We start from the raw sequence: 25,237 nt of genomic DNA on the forward strand, positions 1-25,237 counted from the left end.
TTTTCTTATATAAAGTAGAATAAGATGATACATTGTAAATGTCTAAAAAAAAAATAGTTTTCTCAGCTCAGTGACGCTCTTTTGTCAGGATTAATTGACATTATATTTAGTTGTAACACATTATTTTAACATTAAAAAATATTTTAGTTTTTGTTGTAACACGTTTTAAAAAGTGTTTCTTAATACTTTTCGTTATTAAGGTTGTAGCTCCGAAAAAGGCCGCCTTAGCCGAGGCCGAGGCGGAGCTGCAGATGCAGATGAACACGTTGAACGAGAAGCGAGCGCAGTTGCAAGGCGTCCTCGACAAGTTGCAGGTAATATATTTTTTATTGTAATGAACATTTTGTAAATGATGTCGAACAAGATTTTGTATAATAAAACTAAAAAAAATGCTTATCATATAATATTTAAGTAAAGATCAAAATGTTTCAATCGGATTTTTTATGTGTGTGTATTTGTATATGTTATCACTTTGTCTTGTGAATCATTCAAATTTGTCCTGTATATGACACTCAGTCCGCCGAAGTTGTCGGGATCTTTATATGGATTGACGGTGAAGAACTAGCCAAATGTTAAGAAAACAAATTTTAGTTGCATAGAATAATCGGACAGTTGTATTTTTATTTTTTATAAAAACACTGATATATGTTGTTTTTCGTTGCAAATAGGCGTTGAACGACGAGTTCGCGGAGATGACGCGCAAGAAGAAGGGTCTGGAGGACGAGATCGAGCTGTGCTCCACCAAGCTGTCCCGCGCCGAGCAGCTCATCGGCGGCCTGGGCGGCGAGAAGATGCGCTGGACCGAGCTCGCCCGCCAGCTGCAGGAGCTGCTCGGGAACATCATCGGTAGTTCAGTTACCATTCACTCACTAACATTCTGACAGCCTTTATCAGCTTTATTTTTTTTATAAGACAATAACCTCAATGTTAGTGAAAAAGAAATGCCTCGTCCATATGATTGCCAAGGCGTCCATTTTCAAGTGTGTGGATAGAGAATTTGACCTGGTTTGCAAGCGCTTTTAGCATGGTTTTAAGTCAAGCCATGTGTAAAGGTTTGCAGTTTGCGGCTAACGAAAAGCGTGCGGATGTAGCATTATCTGTACATTAACTTTGAAGTTGGTGTCCATTCATCCAAAAAATAAAATTAAAATATTTTGATTCTAACATAACTTCTGTACAGGTGACGTATTGCTGTCAGCTGGATTCATCGCGTACCTCGGTCCATACACGGTCAACTACAGACGGGAGATCATTCAAATGTGGAACGAACGAACTCGAGAATTGGGTAAGTTAAAGTGCCAGCGCCAGTGCACTTACAAATAAATGAAATTCTATTACAGTTGTTCTAAATTTATTTCCACTTTCCGCTTCATCAAATCCTTTTCATTATTTTGATGTTGCAAATGTTTATTTCATTACTTACGTTATAACAAAAATTATAGCGACAATGGCATCATGGATTGTATTTTATTATAAAATAAATAATATTAAAATACCTTTGTGCCCGCCCAGGGCCTAACCTATCCGTAAAGCTTACATTCTTCCCAGTAATTTAGATAATCCCCTCAGAGATCCCATGCTCGGAGTCGTTCAGCCTGATAACGACGTTGGGCGAGCCTGTGGTGATCCGCGCGTGGAACATCGCCGGACTGCCCGTAGACGCCTTCTCCATAGAGAACGGCATTATCGTCGAGAAGTCACGACGCTGGCCGCTCATGATTGACCCTCAGGGTGAGAGATTAATCATGTAAATTTCTAGTGAGATATAATTCTGGTATTATATTAGTTAAACAGGTGTTATGTAAAATGATGCATGATAATACTACATATATGTAATCAAAAAAAAATATTTAGATTTTGAGTTGAATCTGTTGTGTGTCGATGAAATCCAAAGTGGGTGTTCTGGTGCCACAGAGTATGAACACATTGTAGAAAACTTGTTAATTTTTTCGTCTTCTTTTCAATTTTTTCTACTAAATAGGCATACTACCAACTTAATTTACCACTTCAGTAAAGTTTTTGATAATAGTTCGCAACTATACGTCCCGCTGTTATGGCATAACATCCAAGCTAGCGGCATAATAGCATCCTTGCGATGTAGTATCTCATCGTTTCGTGTCCACCGAATATAAGTGCGAGTTAATATCGCAGAGCAATCGAACAAGTGGGTGAAGAACATGGAGCGCGACAACCAGCTGTTCATCCTGAAGCTGTCGGACCCGTCGTACGTGCGCCTGCTGGAGATGGCGGTGCAGCTGGGCCGCCCTGCGCTGCTGGAGCACGTGCGCGAACACCTGGACGCCGTGCTGGAGCCCGTGCTGCTGCGGAGCGTCTACAGGTGGGTGCAGCATCGCTGTCCCTGTAGTTCCGGGATTAGAATAGGGCTACGGTATTCCCTGCCTGTCGTAAAAAACGACTAAAAGGGGATTTCCGGGATTGCCGGCGACAAGAGTGGGAGAATTAATGAATGAATAAATTAAAGAATTGAAGGATTCTGAATTAATTCTCTTGAAACTCGCAGCACAAACATTCAAGTAAAAAAATTTAAACGTTCACTCATTTTACGATTTTTACCAGGTCGGGCGGCGTGGACTGCCTGAAGTTGGGTGACAACGTCCTGGAGTACAACCACAACTTCCGCTTCTACATCACCACGCGGCTCAGCAACCCGCACTACTTGCCGGAGATCGCGGTCAAGGTTAGTGTCTGATTAAGCAGGCAACGAATATATTTCAAACATTTGTCAATTGTTCAAAGCTTGTTGTTTGACGTTCGGCTAGAGAGATAACTAAGTACTTCATTTAGATATCTATTTCTCCGTCGTCCAATATAATATGTATATTTTATCAACTCTTTTAAAACCTTTCTCTCAATACTTAACGTTATTTATCTATGATAAGTATCTAATATCTATCCTTAATAATTTATTTAGAAGCAAATACCTGATGAAGAATCCACTCCAAAGACGAAGATAAATGTTTATTTTGGATTAATCGATTCCAGATATCATCACCAGCACTAATATTGTCACGTGACACACGTTTCTTTCCTCAGGTGACACTGCTGAACTTCATGATCACACCGCAAGGTCTTCAGGACCAGCTGCTGGGCATTGTGGTCGCACAGGACCGGCCTGAGCTGGAGCTGAAGAAAAACCAGCTCATCGTTGAAGGTGCCAACAATAAGAGGACCTTGAAGGAAATTGAGGATAAGATTTTAGAGGTAGGTTAAGGATACTTATTATGAGAAACGAATGTGTGTGAGTATGTGTAAATTTAAGAAACCTTCTGAATGTACCTACGTGTTTCCTATACGTCCAAAGTGGGGATGTCTTTTTACATAAAAGGGAAGTGCTTACGTCCAATCGAACGATGCTAATAGTAGCGCAGTAATAGTACAGCCGGAAAAAAAGAATAAATAATTATTTAAAAGTGATATATCACTTCGTGGTATTATTACTTTTAAATAGCAAACGCAGTATAGTGGGTGTGATAACGTATAAACACTTTCGAAAAGCGTTTCAACGTCATTATCAGGGATAGCGTTTATGATTAAAACAGGTAATATTTTAATCCTGTCTGGAGTTTATTAGTGTCAATTTACGTTAGACATCCTTTGCAATCGCAGGGTTTAGATGCTTGTTTTATACTTTACGTTCGCTATATTACACAGGTGCTCTCTTCCGCGGGTAACATCTTAGAAGACGAGTCGGCAAACCAGATCCTGTCGTCGTCGAAGGTGCTGTCGATAGAGATCGAGGCGAAGCAGGCGGCGGCCGCGATCACCGAGCGCGAGATCGACGAGGCGCGGCTGCTGTACGTGCCCGTCTCCAAGCACGGCTCCGTGCTGTTCTTCTGCATCTCCGATCTGTCCAACATTGATCCGATGTACCAGTACTCGCTTAATTGGTAAGTGATTTTATAACACTTGAATTTTTTGTTGTGAATTTGGGCCTTAGTTACAAGGTTTCGGATTTGAGTAAAAGTTATTGTATAATCTTAGAAAAGGTCGTTCTACTGTGGATACTGGTATACAATTACTGTAGTATATTTTTGATTATTAGGAAAAAGGACATGCTGCTGTAAGTAATTTTTGTGACTAATTTAAAGCTTTTGACTGTATTGATAATAAAACTTTTTAAATGTTAAATTTTGTTAATCCGTTTGGGTTGCAAGAGTGCCATAAAATGAAATATAAATCAACAACAAATACAACGACTGCAAATAAAAGGAGTAAAGACTTTATTCTAGGACCACTTTTCTTTTTTATTTATACAAATTATTTGCCATATATCATAATTTGCTGTTGTGTCTGTTAATAAAACAACAACTAAGCGACCGTGTAGGAATCGATATGGTGCTGTACAGGTCTGATGAGATTGCTTACCTTGTACCATGTTCTGATCTCCTATCTATGAACCTAAAATTAGGCGTTCATCTCGACGTCTATTTATGGCTTATGGGTCGAACAACATACGTGACTACGTAATCTCAGGTCACATAACCAATCGACCTACGTCACGATTTACTTTGTTGCATCCAGGTTCATAAACCTGTACAACCAGGCGATCGTGCACTCGCCGAAGAGCGAGGTGCTGGACGAGCGGCTGGAGGCGCTCAACGCGTACTTCACGCGCAGCATCTACGAGAACGTCTGCCGCAGCCTCTTCGAGAAGGACAAGCTCATCTTCTCGCTCGTGCTCACGCTCGGTATCCTGAGATCTAAGGTATGGATTTTTATATTACGTAATAAAAAAATAAACCTAAATAAATTGAACACTTCTTTCCTCTTCCCTTATTTAAATATTGTTCTTTTGGTACAATTAGAAAAAATATTTATTTATTTTAACATGGAGAAAAAAATACGTCTGAGTAAGAACTCAGTCGTGTTTTTTAGAAAGATTATGTTACTTAGAAGACATAGTCTTCTTAAATGCTTGTAAAATTTCATGAAATTTTACCCAAATTTTGTGAAGTGATAAACTATAACTTCCATAAGTGAATAAATTACTCCGTGTCTCTTCGTTGTTTTTTCTCATCTCTTCTCATTATAAATATTTTACTTATTTACGTCCAGGGTCAAATAGACGAAGATCTGGTGGCGTTCCTGCTCACTGGGGGCGTGGCTCTGGAGAACCCCTTCGAGAACCCCGCCCCCGCCTGGCTCTCGGAGAAATCCTGGTCTGAGATCGTGAGGTCCAGTAACTTAAATGGGTATGAATGTTGCTTTTTAATATATACATTAAGGCAACCAACTAAAGACATGATACTTTACAAAGATAATTATTATCTACTTTTTTAAAATATAAAATAATGTATTTATTATAGGTATGGTATACTTTATTTTTCCTACAGTTTAAAGGGTTTTAAAGAAAACTTCGAAAATGACGTGAAGAGCTGGAAGGAGTTCTACGACCTGTCAGCGCCGCACGAGAACCCCCTGCCACATCCCTACGAAGACATCAGGGGGATACCCAAACTCATAATTTTACGGTAAAGTTAAACTTTGTAAGGAACTGAGTGTAAATTATAAAGTATAGATGCAATAAGTGAACATTCTAGCAATAATGATGATATAACCCTTCGTCGTTTGACTTGCGCGGTGACATCATTTGTTTGAAAGCGCTAAGAAAAATATACAGGGTGAATTTTTAAAACGGGCCTTCAGGGCCTAATTCGAAACTATAAGGATTAGCGAAAAATGCTGAAAGGAGTTACGAGGCCGATTTTGATAAAAACTAAAACTGCATCATTAGTTTTTTAAAATATTTTTTTCCTTAGCTGGGAATCGAACGAGTTCATTTTGAAAAAAATTACACCTCTATATTATTCCACTATTTGATAGTGTCGCTTATAAGGATCAAATTCTGGGAAGTAATGTTATGTGACAAATTAAAGGAAAAGGAAAATTTTGAAGAAAATACGTATTTTTCCATACATTGGCATACTAATCCTTAAGGATTATACATAACAAATGATTTATGTATAATTCTTTAGAAACAGACATAAGTCATACCATTGAAGAATTTGTTGGTTAATCAACTAATTATTCGATGTTATGACTATGACATACGGCTTAGTATGAGAAAGTAATAGTTTGGCAAATAAGTTACCGCCGTTTTTAGGATTTATTTTTTAATGAAAATAGATAACTGATTAAATAGTAAATTCCTTTTGTTTGTTGTTTACAACTTCGTTTCAACGTTAAATATGATTTTCTATATCTCTTTTTTTAAGTAATTACTCGGATTTGACTCTAAAAAGTAATTCTCGCAAATTGTCAACTTTACATCTGTATTAAACGAAACTCCGCCCATAGCAAGTAAATCTATTTTAATGGTCCTAAAAATAACCTTAGCTAAGTCGGACATAAAAAATAAAAATTATTGGGAAACAAAACGTCCATTTCGAATGATAAGAAACATTGAGCCAAAAAAAATGTTTAAAGTAATGAATGGCGGGAACTTAACTGCCAAATTAATATGAAAAAATATGTATTTTCTTAAAATTGAGGCTTTTCCTTTAGTTTGTCATTTATCATTACTTTCCAGATTTTGATCCTTATAAGCAACACTATCAGATAGTGGAATAATATAGAGGGTGCATTTTTTTTCAAAATGAACTCGTTCGATTCCCGGCTAGGGAAAAAGTTATTTTAAAAAAGTAATGATGCAGTTTTAGTTTTTATCAAAATCGGTCTCGTAACTCCTTTCAGCATTTTTCGCTCATTCTTATAGTTTCGGATTTGGCCCTGAAGGCCCGTTTTAAAAATTCACCCTGTATATACACGATGTACTCCAATTTACTACATTTTTTGAACGTCAATAATCTACCTATTATTCGCTAAGTATTTCATTGTGGAGAAGAAGCGGCGAAAGTAACTCCATAAAATATATCTTAAAAAAGTCAAAACTATGATAATGGAATATGTGGATTCTGGAGCTACTTCAGACTAGATAGTTTTGTAGTACGCTCTTTTACGTAGCGTTTTTAATGACTTGTTTAAATTCATTAGATGGACTGTATCCTCGGTGGCTTGTTCTTTATCATTTTCATTTGCTTCCATTAGAAATAATCAATATATATATCAATATATATCCTGATATAACTAGCCATAACAATTTGCATGCCATGACATAGCTGATTGTGAGATTCCTAGCAACTATTGTGAACATCTTATTCTAACCACTATTACCGTAAATAAATATTTAATTTCACGAAGTATTTCAACTAACTTTTTTAGCTGGAAAATGTGGAGTTGGAGCTACTTCAGACCATACCTATCGCTCGCAACGATCGCTTGTTTTATTGGTTTTTAGACAGCATTTGTTTAATGACTTATTTAAATTAATGAGATGGACTGTATCCTCCTTAGTTTGTTATTTTTCATTATTATTTGCTCCGCCAACAGTTGCATCCGACCAGACAAGCTGATCCCGTTAGTCCAGCAGTACGTAGTGGAGGAAATGGGCCGCTCGTACATCGAGCCGCCGCCGTTCGACCTGGAGCGCTCGTACGGCGACAGCAACAGCTGCTCACCGCTCATCTTCATCCTGTCCGCCGGCTCCGACCCCATGTCGGGGCTCGTCAAGTTCTCTATGGAGAAGAAGGTTGTCAGCTTCGAGACCATCTCGCTGGGACAGGGGCAGGTGACGTCACAACATTTATATTTAGTTATTAGCTTTAATGGTTTTTTATTTGAAGAATGTAGTAACATTACCATGGGTAAATTTTTGTACCATAGTTGTAAGACTAGTAATGGTGTTCATTAGAGTTTAAATGTATAAAGCATACACAATTTTATATTACAAGATCATTAAAATACTAGTTATGTATGAATATAATTAGATTTATTAATTATGTAAATATAAAACATTAATTATTATTTGGAATTGAAATACGTCATGAGGATGAAAAACAAAGTGTACATGAAAGATTTGGCGAAGTTTTCACAAGTAATTATTTAATTTATTCAACTTCAGACCCTATATGTTTTAAACATGTCCCATTTCCATTACAGAGGGAATTAAATCCTTAATAGCATTTTGTTCTGGTACGCACTAGTACGCAGCAATGGAACATCAGTGTTCTAAGTACGTTTAACATAATTTTCACATGTAGGGTCCGATAGCGGCGCAAATGATCAGCCAGGCGACGGTGTCCGGCGGCTGGGTGGTGCTGCAGAACTGCCACGTGATGGAGTCGTGGATGGGCGAGCTGGAGCGCATCTGCGCGGAGGTGCTGCTGCCGCACCTCGTGCACCCCGGCTTCCGCTGCTGGCTCACCTCCTACCCCAGCCGCGCCTTCCCCGTCACCGTGCTGCAGAACGGTATGCGCGCCACACGCAACGACACACACATACGCATGTGCATGCATCCACACATTCAGGTATTAACACACACATACGTATGCACACCTATTCAGGCATACGCGCGCACGTATTTAGATATAGTCCGCGTAAAACTGCTAGTCCGCTCTGAATATAGAAATGAATCGCGTCGCCATAGCAAATTGTATGAACTGTAACGGACTAACACTTTGGCGCGAATTATACAGACATACGTACTTATGTATATGTATGAGTGCACATACGCTAAAATGTATTGGGCAATACATGGTTAAAATTGTAACAAGAAAAATATGTGACGAATATAGGATGTATCTTACTATTGCCTTTTCCTTATGGCTCTATGTTTTCTACTGTCGTTTGAAGTCTTCCTTTTGATTTTCGTGTAATTAGGTCGTAAACACCGTAAAAAAGGTTATAGTAGGACCTGTTGTGTCAATATTATGCTTTAATATACTTTTTTCATATTCGCATTCTATACTATCTAATTATATTTTATGGAGATGGACACTGCTAAGTTTCGCTATTGTATTTTTATTTTTTACTCATAATCTACAAACTTTAAACGAACGAACAACTCATAACCTTGAGTGTAGGGAAAAATAGTAACATCTACGCCAAATGATCCTAAGACGTATTATAATTACGGTATCTATAACTCTAGCGTGAAACTATTCAAAAATATGTTTCAATGACCCATCCACGTTCGTCCACCAGGTGTAAAAATGACGAACGAAGCGCCAAAGGGCCTCAAGAACAACATATACCGGTCGTACATATCGGACCCGATCTGCGACCCGGAGTTCTACATCTCGTGCCCGCGCACGGAGGAGTGGCGGCGGCTGCTGTTCGCGCTGTGCTTCTTCCACGCCATCGTGCAGGAGCGCCGCGCCTTCGGCCCGCTCGGCTGGAACATACAGTACGAGTTCAATGAGAGTGATCTGAGGATTTGCATTATGCAGCTGCAGGTGGGTATTAAATTTGAGGTTGATTTTTGGAAGTAAGTTCAGGAATTATCGGTTGCTGAAGGCTCAATGTATCTTCAGGGTTGGTTCATTGATTGCAGATTCTATCGTCGGCATAACTTGAATAAGATTTGCATTAATTATGCTTACTCAGATCAAACATGTTTTACTTAATTGGTTACATTGATAGATTCTGTATAACACCAATAATAGCACCAATAGAGGGTGCAATCAAACTTGATAACACGTGAATGGGCCATAAGTAAAATTGAACATTAGATGAAGTGACATAAATTACTTGTTCCTTTCATTCATTCTTTCTTTTATATATTTTACTATTTTATTTTATAGATGTTCTTGACGGAGTACACAGAGACGCCATTCGACGCACTCAATTATTTAGCCGGCGAATGCAACTACGGTGGGCGGGTGACCGACGACAAGGACAGGAGACTCATACTATCTCTACTCTCCATCTTCTACAATGAGGAGGTCACTTCCGATCCTAAGTAAGCTACATTTTTTTTGTCCACCAGGTTTTATCTTGAATGAATTGAGGTTGTTAAATAAGAACATCTAGAAAAATATGATACAATTGTTGTTGTTGAAGTTAGTTAATAGTTGAAACATATTGTTTCTGTATAGTTTCAATGAATACTTATGGTTATAGTTTCTGTGACTTATTTGATATAAGCTCCTAACGAGTACAAAATTTATAAATGCGCATCGTCAAGAAATATTGCATTGACTTTATATAACTTTGTAAATATGCTGTAGATTTCAGCGAGTTCAACTACAAGGTTACTTACAACTTAGAGTTCAATTACAAGGTTTGATGGACAACGGTTGGTAATGAAAATAAATAAAGTGTATCTCCGTCAGTTACTCGTTCTCCCCGAGCGGCGACTACCTGATCCCGCCGTGCGTGGACTACAACTCGGTGCTGGAGCACATCCGCTCGCTGCCCATGATCGCCAAGCCCGAGGTGTTCGGTCTGCACGAGAACGCTGACATCACTAAGGACAACAAGGAAACCGCTGCGGTAACAACACCGTTTTACCAATCTTTCGTTGATACTTCATAATATACTTTATATTTATTATATATCTTTAAAGTTTGTAGTGGTGACTATATTAGTTAAATATGCGAATTTGGATTTCTGTCTTGAGTTTGGGTGTTTCAGAGTGTTTTACACTCTTTCCGTATAGTTGCATTGCAGAAGCATTTTCACTACATTTAAAGCTTACTTTATAGATTCCAACTGATTTGTCAAGTCGACATTAGGGTCCGACTTTAAACTTATTTGGAGTTGATTACATATGTTTATATGTGCTAGTAAGCATTTACTATGATTATTTCAATTTTAGAAAAAAACAACAAATGTTGCATAAAAATTCGCATACATAAAGCAGACATGCTATATAGCGTTGTCTGTTGTATAAATGTTGTTGACGTATTGGCTCGTAGTAGTAGCAAATCAAATCTACCGTTTCTCGTTGCATTTAAAGAGCAATTAGACGTTTTCGGGTGTAATTCTGTGTGACTTGCTGAACGATATATGAAAGAGGGATGTCGCTGTCCCTTAGTCTCGAGAAGGCTTGTATTTTGAAGGTGGTAGAACCCTTTGTGATTCGACTCCGGCGGCACCACCGCCACGCCTATTTCTGCCTTATAACAGCAGCACTAAGGGCTGCTGTTTTCTGGTTTGAAGAATGTGGCAAGGGAGACATACTTTTACGAGGCGTTCCAGCTTTGTCCTCAGGTGTAGCGGCGCATCTGTGGCCGATCTCAGGTAGGAATATTTAATTCTATCTGGGATTCATTACAGATGTCCATGGGCGGCAGTAGCCACTTACCATGAAGTGGACTGCATGCTCGTCTGCTACTCCCATATTATAAAAAAAAATTAAGGCGCAATTAGACGTTTTCGGGTGTTATTCTGTGTGTGTTGCTGATGAAGGAAGGATGTCGCTGCCCTTAGTCTCGAGGAGACTTATATGACCGAAGGCTGTTCCTCGCAGCTGCTGTTCGGGTGCCTGCTGACGCAGACGTCGATAGTGGCGGGCGGCGGCGGCGCGGAGGGCGGCGAGGCGGGCGGCGTGGTGGAGCTCACGCGCGACATGATGGCGCGCCTGCCCCGCCCCTACGACGTGTACGACGTCTCCGTCAAGTACCCCGTGCAGTACTACAACAGCATGAACACCGTGCTCAAGCAGGTGGGGCTACGTTGTCTCTCTCACTTTCTCTACTTTAATAGGCGTAGTCGCACTGCAACAACCAGTATTTATAATTTTTGAAAAATCATTTAAGTTTTCAGTTTATCATAAACTCGTTCCGTATGTTAACGTAAACTTATCAAGCGCACGCATCAAATTTCCGCTCAAATTTGTCGACGCATCGTGCTTTGTGTCGGTGTCCAGGAGCTGATCCGCTACAACCGCCTGCTGGCGGTGGTGTCGCGCACACTGCACGGCGTGCACCTGGCGGCGCAGGGGCTGGCCATCATGAGCGCCGAGCTGGAGGAGTGCAACAACGCCTTCGTCAAGGGCATCGTGCCCGGCGTCTGGATGTCCAAGTCATACCCCTCAATGAAGCCGCTCGGGTCATATGTGGCGGACTTTCTCGGAAGGTAAGTTTAGATTTAGCTGTGTCTTTGAGCAGTTTTCAGGAAGACTTTCCAAAATGAGCTAAGATCAATATAACAACTATAATATTTAGTTGTGGGAAGTACTATTCATCATATAACCAGTTTTCATCCATTATATTACATTTCATTTTTCAAAAATATTATCTTTACGTTCATTAGAGTTCTGAAAATTTTCATACAATGAAAAGCACAGCAAAACCGTAAATGTAATTTGCGAATTATATAATGTAACCTAGTTATATTAAGCCCTTTTGTTTTTCTTCTTTTCATCATCAACCCATTACTGTCCCACTGCTGGCCACGGGTCTCCTCTCATAATGAGAAGGATTAGGCCATACCTTTGAGATTATTTTTTGTAAATTTCTCAGGTATGCCGGTTTCCTCACGATGTTTTCCTTCACCGTTTAGCAAGTGATAATTAATTTCTAATACGCACATAACTTTGAAAAATCAGAGGTGCATGCCTGGGATTTGAACCTCGGACCCCTCGATCGAGAGGCCGAGTTTCTTAACCACTAGGCTATCACTGCTTGTGATATTCCCTTTTGGCTAATAAAAATTCAGCATCATCCACAACCAAGATACAGCGAGGTCGAAAATATCTTGAATGGCTTCGAGAAATGGATTGTACTTCCGGATACTCCCAAACAATGTCATTTGCGTGTTGAAGAAATAAAACAACAGTATACATATAAATTAATAAAGTTTACTATCACAACACATCAGCTAACGCCCATTTGTATACGATCTAAAACCTATAATTGTTTGTACTCAGTCTGTTGTTGTACTGATCAGTGCAGTGTATAAGCTTATATTGCACAATAGTGACTAAAAACCTCATTAAAACAGATCTTTAGTGTCCATACTACTATTGCGTCAGTAAGTGTTGCATTACAACTTTTTCGGTTATATGTTACATATAGCAGATCATTTTTTTGGAGAATCTAATCTTTAATTTAACGGGCATAACTGACTCTTTTGATTAAAAGCTTTATCGTCTTTTTTCTTGGTAGCATAAGAACCCAATTTCGAAACTTAGAGTATTATTTCAACTGGCCCCTAAAAAATGTGATCTTAATTATTGAGTAAGGATTTTTTTAAATTTTAGCAAGGATGCATTTTATGTCCCCTTTTTGCATTTTGCCCCCAGCCACTATATTGCGATGCCCTCGTTTCAATATTTGGACAAAATATAAAATTTAGGCTCATTTCGTTCATTTTAAATGAGCTGATACAAATTAACTTACTAAAATTCAACCCATCAGATGCCGACTTACTGACACTATAGTGGAAATAGATCTTTAAACAATTTGGCGATATTTTTGGAGATGATTTCAATTTGATAGACTATAAAAAAATTTAAACAATGAAAAGGTGACATCATATGCCTTATAACATTTGATAAAGGCATTCTTATAATTAAACTTAGGAGCTTAAATTTCAATCATGACTTGGTTTTTAGTACACATATTGATATAATGTTTAAAACCAGCACTTATACCATTATAAACAATTACACGTTCTTAAATAATAATTCGGGGATACTTACAGGTTGTTTAAGCTCTTCAGCATTCTTACACTTACTTAACAATATTATGGCTTTGACACATGCTCCAAAAATATCCCAAACTACTCACAATCTTAATATTAATAGTAAGCTATTGAAAGAAAAAACAGTTAGTGACCTATTTAGCGCCTTCGTGTCATTAAAATAACTGTAACAATGTACAAAATTCGGTAAATCTAAGACATATCAAGATAGAAAAACTCCAGTACAATTTAGTAAAGATTAATCCATATCAAGGTATGGAAATTCAATTTCGACATTTCACCAATTATGAACGGAAGCCTAGAAGGTATTCGAGTGTCTATAGTGAAGCGAAAGCTAAAGTAGAACTGGATTCTACGGTGTTCCTCTTCGCGTGACGCTCGTCGATCAACCTTCGGACTTCTTGGCCAGATCCAGCAGCTTGTTCATGAGTTCTCCACCGAAGGACTCGCGGTACTTCTGGCTGATGCTGTTGAGTAGCGCGTAGGGCGTCTCATAGTTCATGTTCTCTATTGTGGCCAAGCTAGTATCGTCGTACTTCCTACCGACGACCCTGAAACCGGCCGCGGACATCTCGATGCAGTACTCGGAGTTCTCGAGCGTGGTGAGGTTGATATAGATGCGCTGGTTGGAGCTGCGCAGTTTGGGCGACACACTTGCAGCGTTCACGTGCTTCCTGATGTCGTTGATGGCCGCTTCCGCTTCCACCGGCCACGTCTCCTCGTCCAGGACTAGTTCGTTTGACATTATGTACCTAGAAAAGAAAATAAATTATTCGTTTTCATGTCTATGAAGTACAACATGTACGGGCAAACTCAACGTTTAAACCATAGAATTTTTTCGACATATCTATGATTTGAACAGTGCTATATATTTAAACAATTATAGATCTTTGAAATCTTTTGAATCGTATGACTTCGACAGTGTTCATATATATTTTGGAATCACTTCGTCATGTCTTCGGTTCGCTGTCGTATGACCTCGAAATTATCTTACTAATGGGAGCTTTGGATGAATTTGGAATAATCAAATTTTCGAACTTAATGGCTGTCATACTCGTTTATATACCGTTTGGGGCAAAACCGCGTGTTAAAAGTCGAAATATAAGTCATAGTATGCGTGGATGATATTACCTTATTTGATAGTGTAACGAAGTATTTACTTCAAAATACAAGCAAACACATCTGTCACTCTTTAAGCTGCAGACTACTATGTAAATACGTTGAACAGTTTCCAGCGATTGATCGATAACCCATTTCCAGCACACTTATACGCGTCTGCATGAAATATGTAACGGTGAAATCGATACCGGCAATAAATCTGTGATGGGCTTTGAGTGTGACTTTTTTATCATGCGTATTTCTAGTTTTCTATTACCGAATTAGGACAACTTTATTGTATGATATTGACGTAGAAGGTTGTAGAAACTTGTATAGAATTTATCTGCGTCCATAATTCCGTCATACAAGTACGATCAGTTAATATCGCGTATTTTTTTTAAATGATTGAATATAATTATAGTTCATAAGACTAAAAACCACGGTAAAATCGCACAAGTAAAAGCTTTAATCCTGATTCCTGACGACCCTGATGAGAATAATTGAATAAAATTATTAAAATCGTGTATTGTTTTCGGCTCGTGATAATTGTTCAAAATTTTAAATTAATCTGACGGTTCAATGTGGGTAAAAAATAGAGTTCATGGATTCCGTTACATACATAGTAATACATACATACAGATCAAGCTAATAAAAGCGTGTTAAAAATAAACATATATTTTTTAGCAAATAGGGGATTCTCAGGATGAGAATTTTGTTTGTTCTCTGACGGATTATTTCATATTCCCAGGCTAAAATTCCTCCAAGACTGGATAGACGAGGGCCCACCGATAGTGTTCTGGATATCGGGCTTCTACTTCACGCAGTCGTTCCTCACGGGCGTGCTGCAGAACTACTCGCGACACAACAAGATACCGATAGACCAGGTGCACTTCGAGTTCACCATCACAAGCATGGAGGCGGAGTGCGAGGAGGAGCCCGTCTTCGGGGTTTATTGTAAGGTGAGAGCAAGATATTTCAATAATCATCTATAGCATATACGAAGGCAAAATACAAGGACCTACCAAACTTTTTTGTTAACTTAGTGCTAAACTCAATATCCATGAGTTATAACCTCCTGCTTTTTTGAAGTCTGTTAAAAAATGAACTGGGTCCACCAAACAATAGGTGTGAACTATAGCCCATGGGCACACTATTTCGCTAATCACAATGGAATGTGATCATGGATGCATTGCTAACTTGGAGATTGATTTGCTATATTTTTTCCGAAATGGAAGGAATTTTATATTTATGGTCACAAGACATGGCTGTCCTTGTTCTTGTGTTATATCTATGTAAAATATCTGTGTTAATGTATCAGTTTAAATGTGTGTTTAAATACAATTGACATCTGTGCAAGCAGCAATCTCATCAGTTGGATAACCAGGGACAAGAGCACAGTGTATTTGTTTGGGTGAGTCACAAAAACCTGGGCATGTTGTGAGGAATTATTTTCGAAAAAAAATTGCATGTTTTTTCTTTTTGCACTTTACAATTTTTTTTGGTTGAAGTACATATATCAGTTATTCTTAAGTTAGATGCCAATAAATCTATACCAAAATAAAAAAAAGCTCTCGAATACTCTCGATATAGGAATAGCATTACTTTAGACCTTTTCAAGTTTTCGCATGTAAATGAATGATTTTACAAGTGAATAGTCTTCATCACATAATTGTGTAGAACCCAGAGAATATTGACCCAAAAATCATAGGTTCAATGTAATCACAACAATATAAGAAAAATGTTCTTCATGGAACATTCTTGCTGTTTTTTCCTGTCGTTTTTGTAGCGTGGTTTATATTCAGCACATGTCAATTGTCCCTACAGCGATGCATTGTATTGAGCTACATTTTCCCATTGCCAAACATGATTGTATAATGTGCATGCTTGTTATTCTTGCATATATGAATTTATGTTTTTTAAGCTTTCATTTCATAGAAACGGAGGTAAGGTAGGTATTGGATTACATTTTGACACAACTTTGGTATTTTTCCACTCTATTTCAGTTATTTTCCATTCCATAAAATAAAACATTTATTTCTTATACTACTTAATTCAACTATTGCCTATTGACATCTGAAACATCAAGTAGAACAGGGAACACAAAGCTTAATCACAAATATGTCGCCGCTCCAAACGACTTATAAAGGCCTAAAAGTAATAAGACTATGGCTGTGTCACATTTAATCACAACATAACAACACCAATTAAGAGAACTATGTCCAGCAAAGGACCAGAAACTTATGCATGGAAAAAGTTTATTTGATGTTATACAAGAAATAAAAAAATTAGGAAAGAAACATGGTTTAATTTGATCCAAAGTTATACAACTTGGAGAAAGTCTCATTATATTCACATTGTTTTAAAACTTTCGATTCACAGGGTCTGTTTCTAGAGGGAGCAAGATGGAACAGAGAGACGATGCAGTTAGATGAATCCTACCCCAAAATCCTGTTTGACACCATCCCCATCATCTGGTTCCAGCCAGCGCTCATAGCCAACTTCCACCCCCCACCCTGCTACTTCTGCCCTATTTACAAAACCAGCGAGCGGAAGGGAGTGCTGGCAACAACAGGACATTCCAGCAACTTTGTTATGTACATTACCCTGTTGTCAGATGTACCACAGAAGCACTGGATCAACAGGGGTGTGGCCAGCCTCACCCAGCTTGATGATTAGTGGATGATAGTTGGTAATTTAATGAAGTTTATATTGAAGCTGATTTAATAAATAATTAATGTGTTTATCTTTATTCTATTGCTCTTGAAAGTTAAATGTCTTATGGCATAACTGTGATATGTTCCTAGTCTATTCAATTATTTATATTCCTAAAATAACAATAAAAATTGATAAATACATGTGGATTTTATTTTTAGATAATTAAATTAAGATTAGAAACAGAATATACAAGACTATACAAAAAATGATAGGGATGATAAATTATGGTTTTTAAATTTGACTTGTTGAATAGGATGTTAGCTCTAAATATGCACAAGATAAATCCGAATAAGACATGAAGAAATCTACAAGAAACATTTACTTAAATTAAATACATCCTTGACTTTTATTTATTACTCCCTCCCTTGCTTCCTAATTCATCAAACTCACTTTAGGACTCTCCTGTTAAAACTGGAATACTGCTATTAATTTGTCTTGTACTGCAGTAGGTATACAATATTCTATTCTGTAAACTAACTGGGATTAGTATGTATTTTAATGGCATCCAAAAAATCTCACATGAAAATCATTAAGCTAGTCTAAATATAAGTTTTTGAATATCGGCGCGTTCTATAAATAATTAAAAAAGGCTTACCTGACAAGTACTAATGTGAGTTAGTAGACAGTGACCAAGTTACAATATCTGTAATGCTTAGAAAAGTATAGAAACCAATAATTTATAATTTCATAAATCCAGGGCAAAAAGCCGAAAATAAACATATAACTGGCATTACTTTGACAAACTGACAAATCCAACTGAAACGTCTATGCGCCTTGTCTTTGTCTGATTTGACAAAAAAAATAATGACGTCATTACAACTATGGTTGTCTTTGACTTTCATTATACGTGGATGCTAGTATTTTGTGATTTTTTTGTAATGTTTTGATTTTCTGCCTGTTTATTTTAAATAAACAAATAATAGTACATTATACTTACACAATAAATAATATTATGTTATGTGTGCTTTAACATTTAATATTTTAAAAATTACTTCATTTGACATGTATATCCAACTAAATATTACTAAACTAGATCTGTATTCCAAGTAATACAATAAACAAACCTCGTACTTTTATTGCTGACTTGTTTTTTCTAAGCTTTTTATTTTAAGCATTATTCAAAAACCATTAAATTTTAGGTAACAAAACGTCGGTTTGTACAAGAAAGAAAAATCTTTGTTTACATTTTGCGTTTCATTATAAGTACAGATTTTTGTGGCACTTAATATTTTTAAAATACTATAAACAATGAATTACACGTATAATAACCACATTTTTGTTATACATTATTCAGAATCTACTCACTACTTTTATTTTTGTATATATTGTTACTGGGATAGTACATCCATAATAAAGCCTGTAGTTTAGTCTGATAAGAATCGTGCACAACGGTTGCGTGAAACGGAGTCGGGCATTATTGTTGCTTTTTGTTGTGTAGCACAGATGGCGCATCGAACTTGTAAACTGCGTATGCCGAACTGACGTTTTTGGTTATTTTTGTTCTCGCCTCGTGTTTACTTTAGTGTCTAATTTCGGTCCAATTGCGAAAAATTTGTTGTGCAACATCCGAAAAGTTAATATTTCTATCAAGGAACGCATCGGGACATCAAATAGTATCGATCCGCGCTTCCGGACTTAGATATATGTATACAGTTTTATCACGTGGTGGTGTGATTTATATAATTCTTGTTTACCGCACAAGTCGAAACTTTGCGCATGTGCGTCCCGTCAGTAACCTCAAATCGTAGAGCGGACACGGATTCGGCAGGTTCCGGATATCCGGGTCGCGGGACAGACTCGTTGTGATGTGCTATTGCGGCGGAGGCGCGGGGCCCGCGTGTGGACTCTGGTGATATCGGTACGCGCGCCGAGATGGCACAGACTCAGTTCTCGCGGAGCACGGAGAGCGACGCATGGGCGCTCCTGTCGCTCAAGTCGGCGCCGCCTTCGCCGTCGAAGGTGCAATGGGCGCAGGAGCCGGCACCGACCGCGATCGCGCGGCTCGATGGCCGCGATTTCGAGTACATGATCCGGCAGAAGAAGGTGGTGATCGGAAGGAACTCGAGCCGGGGGATGGTTGACGTTAACATGGGGCATTCGAGCTTCATCTCGCGACGGCATCTCGAGTTGCTGTACGACCACCCGGAGTTCTACCTCACGTGCAACAGCAAGAATGGCGTGCTGGTGGATGGCGTGTTCCAGCGCAAGGGCTCGGCGGCGATGCTGCTGCCCAAGAGGTGAGTGCGCCCCCTTATATCCGCGTGCGTTGTTTGTAAACAAAACGCATTTGTTTATATCTACCCACCTGTTTTTTATAACCTTTCCAGTCAAAAGCTATTGTGTACAAATATCTTTATTGATTCATATGGTTTCATTGTACTTTATTTGGATAGTTAGATTTTGCTGAATACAATGGATATTTTTTTTACATTAGACTGCATGGTTAATTAAATATTATAAATATGTTCAAATATAATCTTAAAATAGGATAGATAAAAAAAATCCAGAATATATTATAATATAATAAATGTCAGACATGAATTAATCACTGAACAACAAAAACAAACAATATTTATTATCTGTGGCAGTAGATGTGTCGGATATGCTTGAGTGTATCAGTAATTCTACTAAATATTTGTCCTTTCCTGTATTAATGAACAAAAATTGATATAAAAAATATTTATTTAAAAATAAAAAATCAAAAGTAAATGCAGAGCTTTTAAATTGTATTTTGCATTACCACATTTCATAACCAAATTGCTTGGTACATGTTATATATTGGTTGCTTCTCAAAACACAGATAACATTTTCACATTTTGACTATCATTGTTTTGCATCATCGAGCAATGACTCACGGGGAAAATGGTTAAACCTTGCCGAGGATATGATGCAATTTTTCTGAGAACAATCTCTTATTTGACTTTGTAAGTACTGTGGTTTATTGAAATTTATCATGGAATCAATTATACTTGGAACTGATTATACTTTTATATACACAAAATAAATGTTTCTAGACAACCTGTGTATGCTGAACATACTAATATCAAGATCTGTTCAAAACAGTAGTTTTGCTTAGTATCAGAGCTGTGCATAACAGTATTATTTGATTTTTCCTGTTATCAAGCTGGCGATGTTTAGGAGCTTTCGGAAAGCCAAAAATAAAATTTGTTTTAGCTCAATATTTTCGATTAGCTTTTACTTAGTTAATTTTAGCTTAGTTAAGTTTAGATTTTTGTTTAAACAGGGACAGTAACAATGTTATAAAACATTGCAAAGAGAATGCTGACACACCTGTCGTCTCTGCTTTATAATGGCAGTGGAACTGTGTTTTGGTTCTAAAGGTAGTTATATGATAGGTTGTATTGTAAGTGTGCAATAATACAAACACATAAATACTTAAAAATGTTTTGTGTGCCCATTTATAAATAAAACGTTATCACCTATACTTTTACATTGTCATTTTAATGACTATAAATTACACAGGGCAAGAGGAGCGTTAGCTCTTTAATCAGCATCTTGGTTGGTCGTAAACAATAATAATGAGTTTATGTGTTAAGCATACATAATGGCTTAACTAACAATGTAACTGTTCTGCCTTAATGCAGGGCATACTTTCTGATATTGTTTCAGTTAATTAAACCTTATATAAAACTACAACTTTAAATATTATTGATTATATAGCTCTTTATTCAGCTCTTTTGTTGAGCCAATCGGAGTCCAATTCTCTAAACTGTAATAAGTTCACACACTTGTTCATAATAATGCGTATAGAACTGTTTGGTTGTGCCATTTATGGTGTAAACTGTCATTTGTAATACACAAATATAAATGACATAATCATTTCACTAACTTGCTGCCTCTGACCACTATAGCTGGTCGCTAAACAGAAGGTTTTTTAACATGCAAAAGACAGTAAGATTTGGAGATTGTTACCTAATGAGTTATTAATCAGAGTGTAAATTTTACACAACCACTAAAGATTTGTGGAAATTTTGCGACTAGACACATTGTGTTGATGATGGACTAAACAATTAATGTTATGTAATCTGTTACATTGTAATTATCTTTTAATTTGATATTTTATTGTTTGATAACAATGAATACGAATATGGAAGATATAAAAATAAAATGAAATTGATACCAGCATATTTCTTATTCTACTCTAGCTGGTTTGCCCACACGATAATTAATATTCATGTAGGTGTTAGTTCTTCTACGATTAATTAGGTTGACGACATCAATGGTAGCTCCTATAAATAAAGCTCCGTTCAAAACATAACGTATCGCCGCCCTTCGTTCTCCTCGCGGAACCGCGTTAAATATTTACGTTTACAGAACGCACTGCGGCTCCGTAAGATAATTTTGTTTGTAAACGTCCAAACACGCGAAGCCAATGGCAACGGCGAGTGGCCAGCCGTAATCTGCGAGTGATAAGCGCTGCCAAAACAAACGTCGCGGTATGCCGGGTGATGCAATAGCGAGAAATGTATAGGTACACACTATAAACACGTACAATGTACATAGTATGTGCATGAAAGATTTATACATTTGTTTGTTTATGTGTCGATGCGGCCGCGTTCTGGAGAATTAGGGTTTCCAATTTCAGAAATTAATTTTCTATGGGGATGTTGATGGGATTTTGTTTTTTGAAATTGAGTTAACAAACAAACAGGCAGTTCAGATAGTGGTAGGTGGTGGTCACTGCCACCTATGGACATCTGATATCAATGCTAAAGTCAAAACCCCGAGCTTTTGTCTTCCTTTCGTAATAGACCACAAGAACACTTTAAACTGATCTTATTAGGCTGAAGTAGGTGCGGTGAATTTGATTTTGAAGTGGAGCTGTAGGGATTACCTTTGAATGTTGCATTTCAATTATATTATTTAAATTTGAAATACAGGGATTATTAATAATGGAAGTATAGCATGCATTACAATGCAAGAAGAGAAGTTAGCGACTTTAAACTTTTCAGTTCTAACATTTTAAATGGTACTTATGTCTTTTATACTAATTCATAAATATATGAAATTGTTGTTACATATGTGAATACAGAAAAATATACCCATTAAAATAAGGAAAGGTGATTAAACCCAATATATTTCAACTGAGCTGGGTACTGCGGTCACACAGATCTGGTGTGAATAAGTTCTCTTTTTCAATGGAAGGGGAGGGGTGCTGGCTGACTTACATATGATATGACTTTCATAGTCTTGAGGACTGGTAACACTATGACCGGATTCTGGTATAACTCCTGTTCGATATGGAGTTTTTTTTTATAATATAGTAGTAGTAGTATAATATAGTGCAGGCATGCAGTCCACCTGATGGTAAGTGGCTACTGCCGCCCATAGACATCTGTAATCAACCCCAGATAGGATTAGATCATTCTACCTAAAGTCGCCACAGATGCGCCGCTACCCTTGAGGACTAAGCTGGAATGCCTCGGAAAAGTGTGTCACCCTTACCACACCCTTCAAAATGGAACACAGCAGCGCCAGACACTGCTGTTATTAGGCAGAAATAGGTGTGGCGGTGGTCCCACCGGAGTCGAACCACAAAGGTTTCTATCACCTTCAAAAGTTTTTTTAAGGATGTCCAAGGTGGTAACCATTTACCATCAGATGGTCTGCATGTCTGCATTGCTACTTTAGTGTTATAATAATGCTTGAATTTTAAACATTATTTTTGGTGTTAAAATTTTTATTGCAGCTATTTTCTTAGATTCTTATCTTTTTATTATCTTGTTATGTTTAGCATATGGTGACAGTGCATAATGACCTAGATATTGGTTTTTATTTATCAACAAGATAAGTTTTAATTAGCATAGAAATTTCTTGTATGATGAAATGTTTCTGGTGTAAAGTATTGTTTGTATATAGGAAACAAGCTAGAAGAAAAAAGCGAGGCTAGGAAAAAAGGCTCCCCCTAACCTCCTCCACTTCGGTGGGTCCGAAGCGAACTGTATCCGGCGGTTTTCACTATCTTCAGGTCATCAGTCCACCAGTAGAAAAGAAATAAACCTACTAAGTTTCTTGAAGGATCTTTACGGAAAAATATTGTAACTGACTGAGAACTGACTGATCTGTAATTCTGTACCTAAGGGGGCAGGTCTGTACAAAATAAACATTTTATATTATACTAGCTGACCCGGCAAACGTTGTGTTGCCATATAAATAAAATAATGTTAAGGGTGAACAACCCTTATCACTTAGGAGTATGAAAAATAGATAGTAGCCGATTCTCAGACTTACTGAATAAGCATATAATATTTGGTGAAAATCAGTAAAGCCGTTTCAGAGAAGTACGGCAACTAACATCACATTATAAGTATCTAAACCACACAGTATAAGGATCACAGTATAAGGATCTATGTATAAGGATATTTGTACAGTGCTAACATTGTGACATGAGAATTTTATTTATATTATATTTCTCCTGATCGAAGGAAAAGCTCTATTCCTTTTACACTTTACCTAACATTTTAATTTAATTCTCCAGAGTTGCAATACTTTTGTAGTAAAGCTCAGGGAGGACTTCAATTTTATTTCAGGTTAATTATTGATTATACTTAAGCAACAGGGTCTATTTATTATCGGGTGAACTTCAAGCTCGGTTGTAACTTCAATATCACTTGAAATTTTAATAGAATACTAACTCTACTTTTGTATAGCTCTTCGACTAGTATAATCAACAAACACTCATATAATCAACAAACACTCATACTCAGCGATAAGCATCTTAGATCAACTTCGGATATTGCGACTAAAAATTAAGTACAAGCAAAACGCGGTGATTACATTCTCGTCGCAGTGCACGTCGTTCGTCCTTCGATGACGTCATACGTGACGCCCGCGCACGTAGCCGAGGCGTGGCGGCCGGCGACGTATGGATTGAGGTTGACAACTCGATATCAACTACTAATTGTAAGGGGTTTTTCACATGCGCGATAATAGTGGGATGACTTTTAAAAAAAACATGTACATGACTACATTTCGAAAGCTGATGTAATTCGTTGTGTACTTGTTGGGTCGCTTTGAAATCGTGATTGTGATAATGCCCTAATAATGGTTGGTGTCCGCACTATACAAAAAATTGTTTAGATACATAAGTCCATGGGTAGCATAGACCCCTTGATACTAAGTGGGTGCTCCGATGCTAAATTTAATAAATTTGTTTCTTCAAGTCAATAATCTTTGGTTCGATTAGTACACAATAATTATTGTATCATAGACTTTATCCGTGTAGATAGGTGACTTCACATGGTATTATTATATTTGAGGCGTGTAAACCACGTGGTGATTATATGGTTCACTTTTGGAGATTAAGAATAATATTATTTTTATGTTATAAATATCTGCATTCCTATCTGTACTACATAGAACTAGAAGTATATATAATTTAAATGTTTTATGTGGTGCCGTCATTTTTTTTTTAAATTTAACAGCAAATTATTTCAAAGGTTATAGTAACCTCAGGGATCGACTGAAGGTACGATGCACGTACCTACTGCTTTACAAGAGCTGTGTTGAAGGCTGTTGTTTTATACTGGTTTAAAGACCTGGGCACTAGATTAGCGTGCCGGTGGTGCCTTTGGATTCGAACCACAAAGGTTTCTTTCAAAAATTGTAGTTCGGGTAAAGTAGCCGACATCGATTAGAATCCATTTGTTATGTAGACCGGCTTAGCTTCTGTGCAAGAGTATTGTTACAGAATATCCCTGAAAAAGATAAACTTTTCCCATAGAAAAAGTGAACACATAGGGATTGCGCTCAATTATGTACCGGTTAAATATTCCAGCAATTTATTTTATAGCTTTTTATAATATCTCAACATCATTCTAGGCATGCAGATAGATAGCATACATTAAACATGAACAGAAAAACAATTTCTGTATAATTTCGATGTCAATAAAGC

At 37.5% G+C, this 25,237-nt stretch overlaps 3 protein-coding genes across 3 annotated transcripts in view; 2 read left to right on the forward strand and 1 right to left on the reverse strand.

The window, feature by feature from the left end:
• Dnah3 (dynein heavy chain 3, axonemal) overlaps window positions 1-17,459 on the forward strand; it is a 49,990-nt gene extending 32,531 nt beyond the window's left edge. Inside the window, exons 52-71 of the mRNA XM_073076204.1 lie at window positions 201-314; window positions 669-846; window positions 1,181-1,285; window positions 1,570-1,731; window positions 2,152-2,338; window positions 2,578-2,698; window positions 3,055-3,222; window positions 3,673-3,908; window positions 4,543-4,726; window positions 5,077-5,213; window positions 5,355-5,492; window positions 7,411-7,648; window positions 8,121-8,328; window positions 9,064-9,314; window positions 9,663-9,820; window positions 10,194-10,353; window positions 11,333-11,527; window positions 11,732-11,940; window positions 15,356-15,566; window positions 16,987-17,459. Coding sequence (XP_072932305.1) covers window positions 201-314; window positions 669-846; window positions 1,181-1,285; window positions 1,570-1,731; window positions 2,152-2,338; window positions 2,578-2,698; window positions 3,055-3,222; window positions 3,673-3,908; window positions 4,543-4,726; window positions 5,077-5,213; window positions 5,355-5,492; window positions 7,411-7,648; window positions 8,121-8,328; window positions 9,064-9,314; window positions 9,663-9,820; window positions 10,194-10,353; window positions 11,333-11,527; window positions 11,732-11,940; window positions 15,356-15,566; window positions 16,987-17,283 — 3,657 coding nt within the window. The 3' untranslated portion in view covers window positions 17,284-17,459. The remainder of the gene's footprint in view (window positions 1-200; window positions 315-668; window positions 847-1,180; window positions 1,286-1,569; window positions 1,732-2,151; window positions 2,339-2,577; window positions 2,699-3,054; window positions 3,223-3,672; window positions 3,909-4,542; window positions 4,727-5,076; window positions 5,214-5,354; window positions 5,493-7,410; window positions 7,649-8,120; window positions 8,329-9,063; window positions 9,315-9,662; window positions 9,821-10,193; window positions 10,354-11,332; window positions 11,528-11,731; window positions 11,941-15,355; window positions 15,567-16,986) is intronic.
• LOC140744561 (GSK3B-interacting protein) lies at window positions 12,645-18,106 on the reverse strand. Its single transcript, XM_073076203.1, has 2 exons — window positions 17,918-18,106; window positions 12,645-14,261 (listed from the first exon to the last, which is right to left on the reverse strand). The coding sequence occupies exon 2, from the start codon at window positions 14,252-14,254 to the stop codon at window positions 13,895-13,897; it is 360 nt and encodes a 119-aa protein (XP_072932304.1). The 5' UTR covers window positions 14,255-14,261; window positions 17,918-18,106; the 3' UTR covers window positions 12,645-13,894.
• Window positions 18,107-18,456: 350 nt separating this feature from the next.
• FoxK (forkhead box K) overlaps window positions 18,457-25,237 on the forward strand; it is a 51,603-nt gene continuing 44,822 nt past the window's right edge. The window contains exon 1 of the mRNA XM_073076205.1: window positions 18,457-19,559. Coding sequence (XP_072932306.1) covers window positions 19,195-19,559 — 365 coding nt within the window. The 5' untranslated portion in view covers window positions 18,457-19,194. The remainder of the gene's footprint in view (window positions 19,560-25,237) is intronic.

The sequence above is a fragment of the Epargyreus clarus genome, unplaced genomic scaffold (assembly GCF_041222505.1).
Source record: "Epargyreus clarus isolate Ecla_fem2 unplaced genomic scaffold, WU_Ecla_fem_2.2 ptg000008l, whole genome shotgun sequence".
In the NCBI taxonomy this organism is placed as follows: Eukaryota; Metazoa; Arthropoda; class Insecta; order Lepidoptera; family Hesperiidae; genus Epargyreus; species Epargyreus clarus.

Bases quoted from the DNA above. Each gene is read 5' to 3' on its own strand.
- LOC140744561 (XM_073076203.1), bottom strand. From the start codon at position 14,254: ATGTCAAACGAACTAGTCCTGGACGAGGAGACGTGGCCGGTGGAAGCG.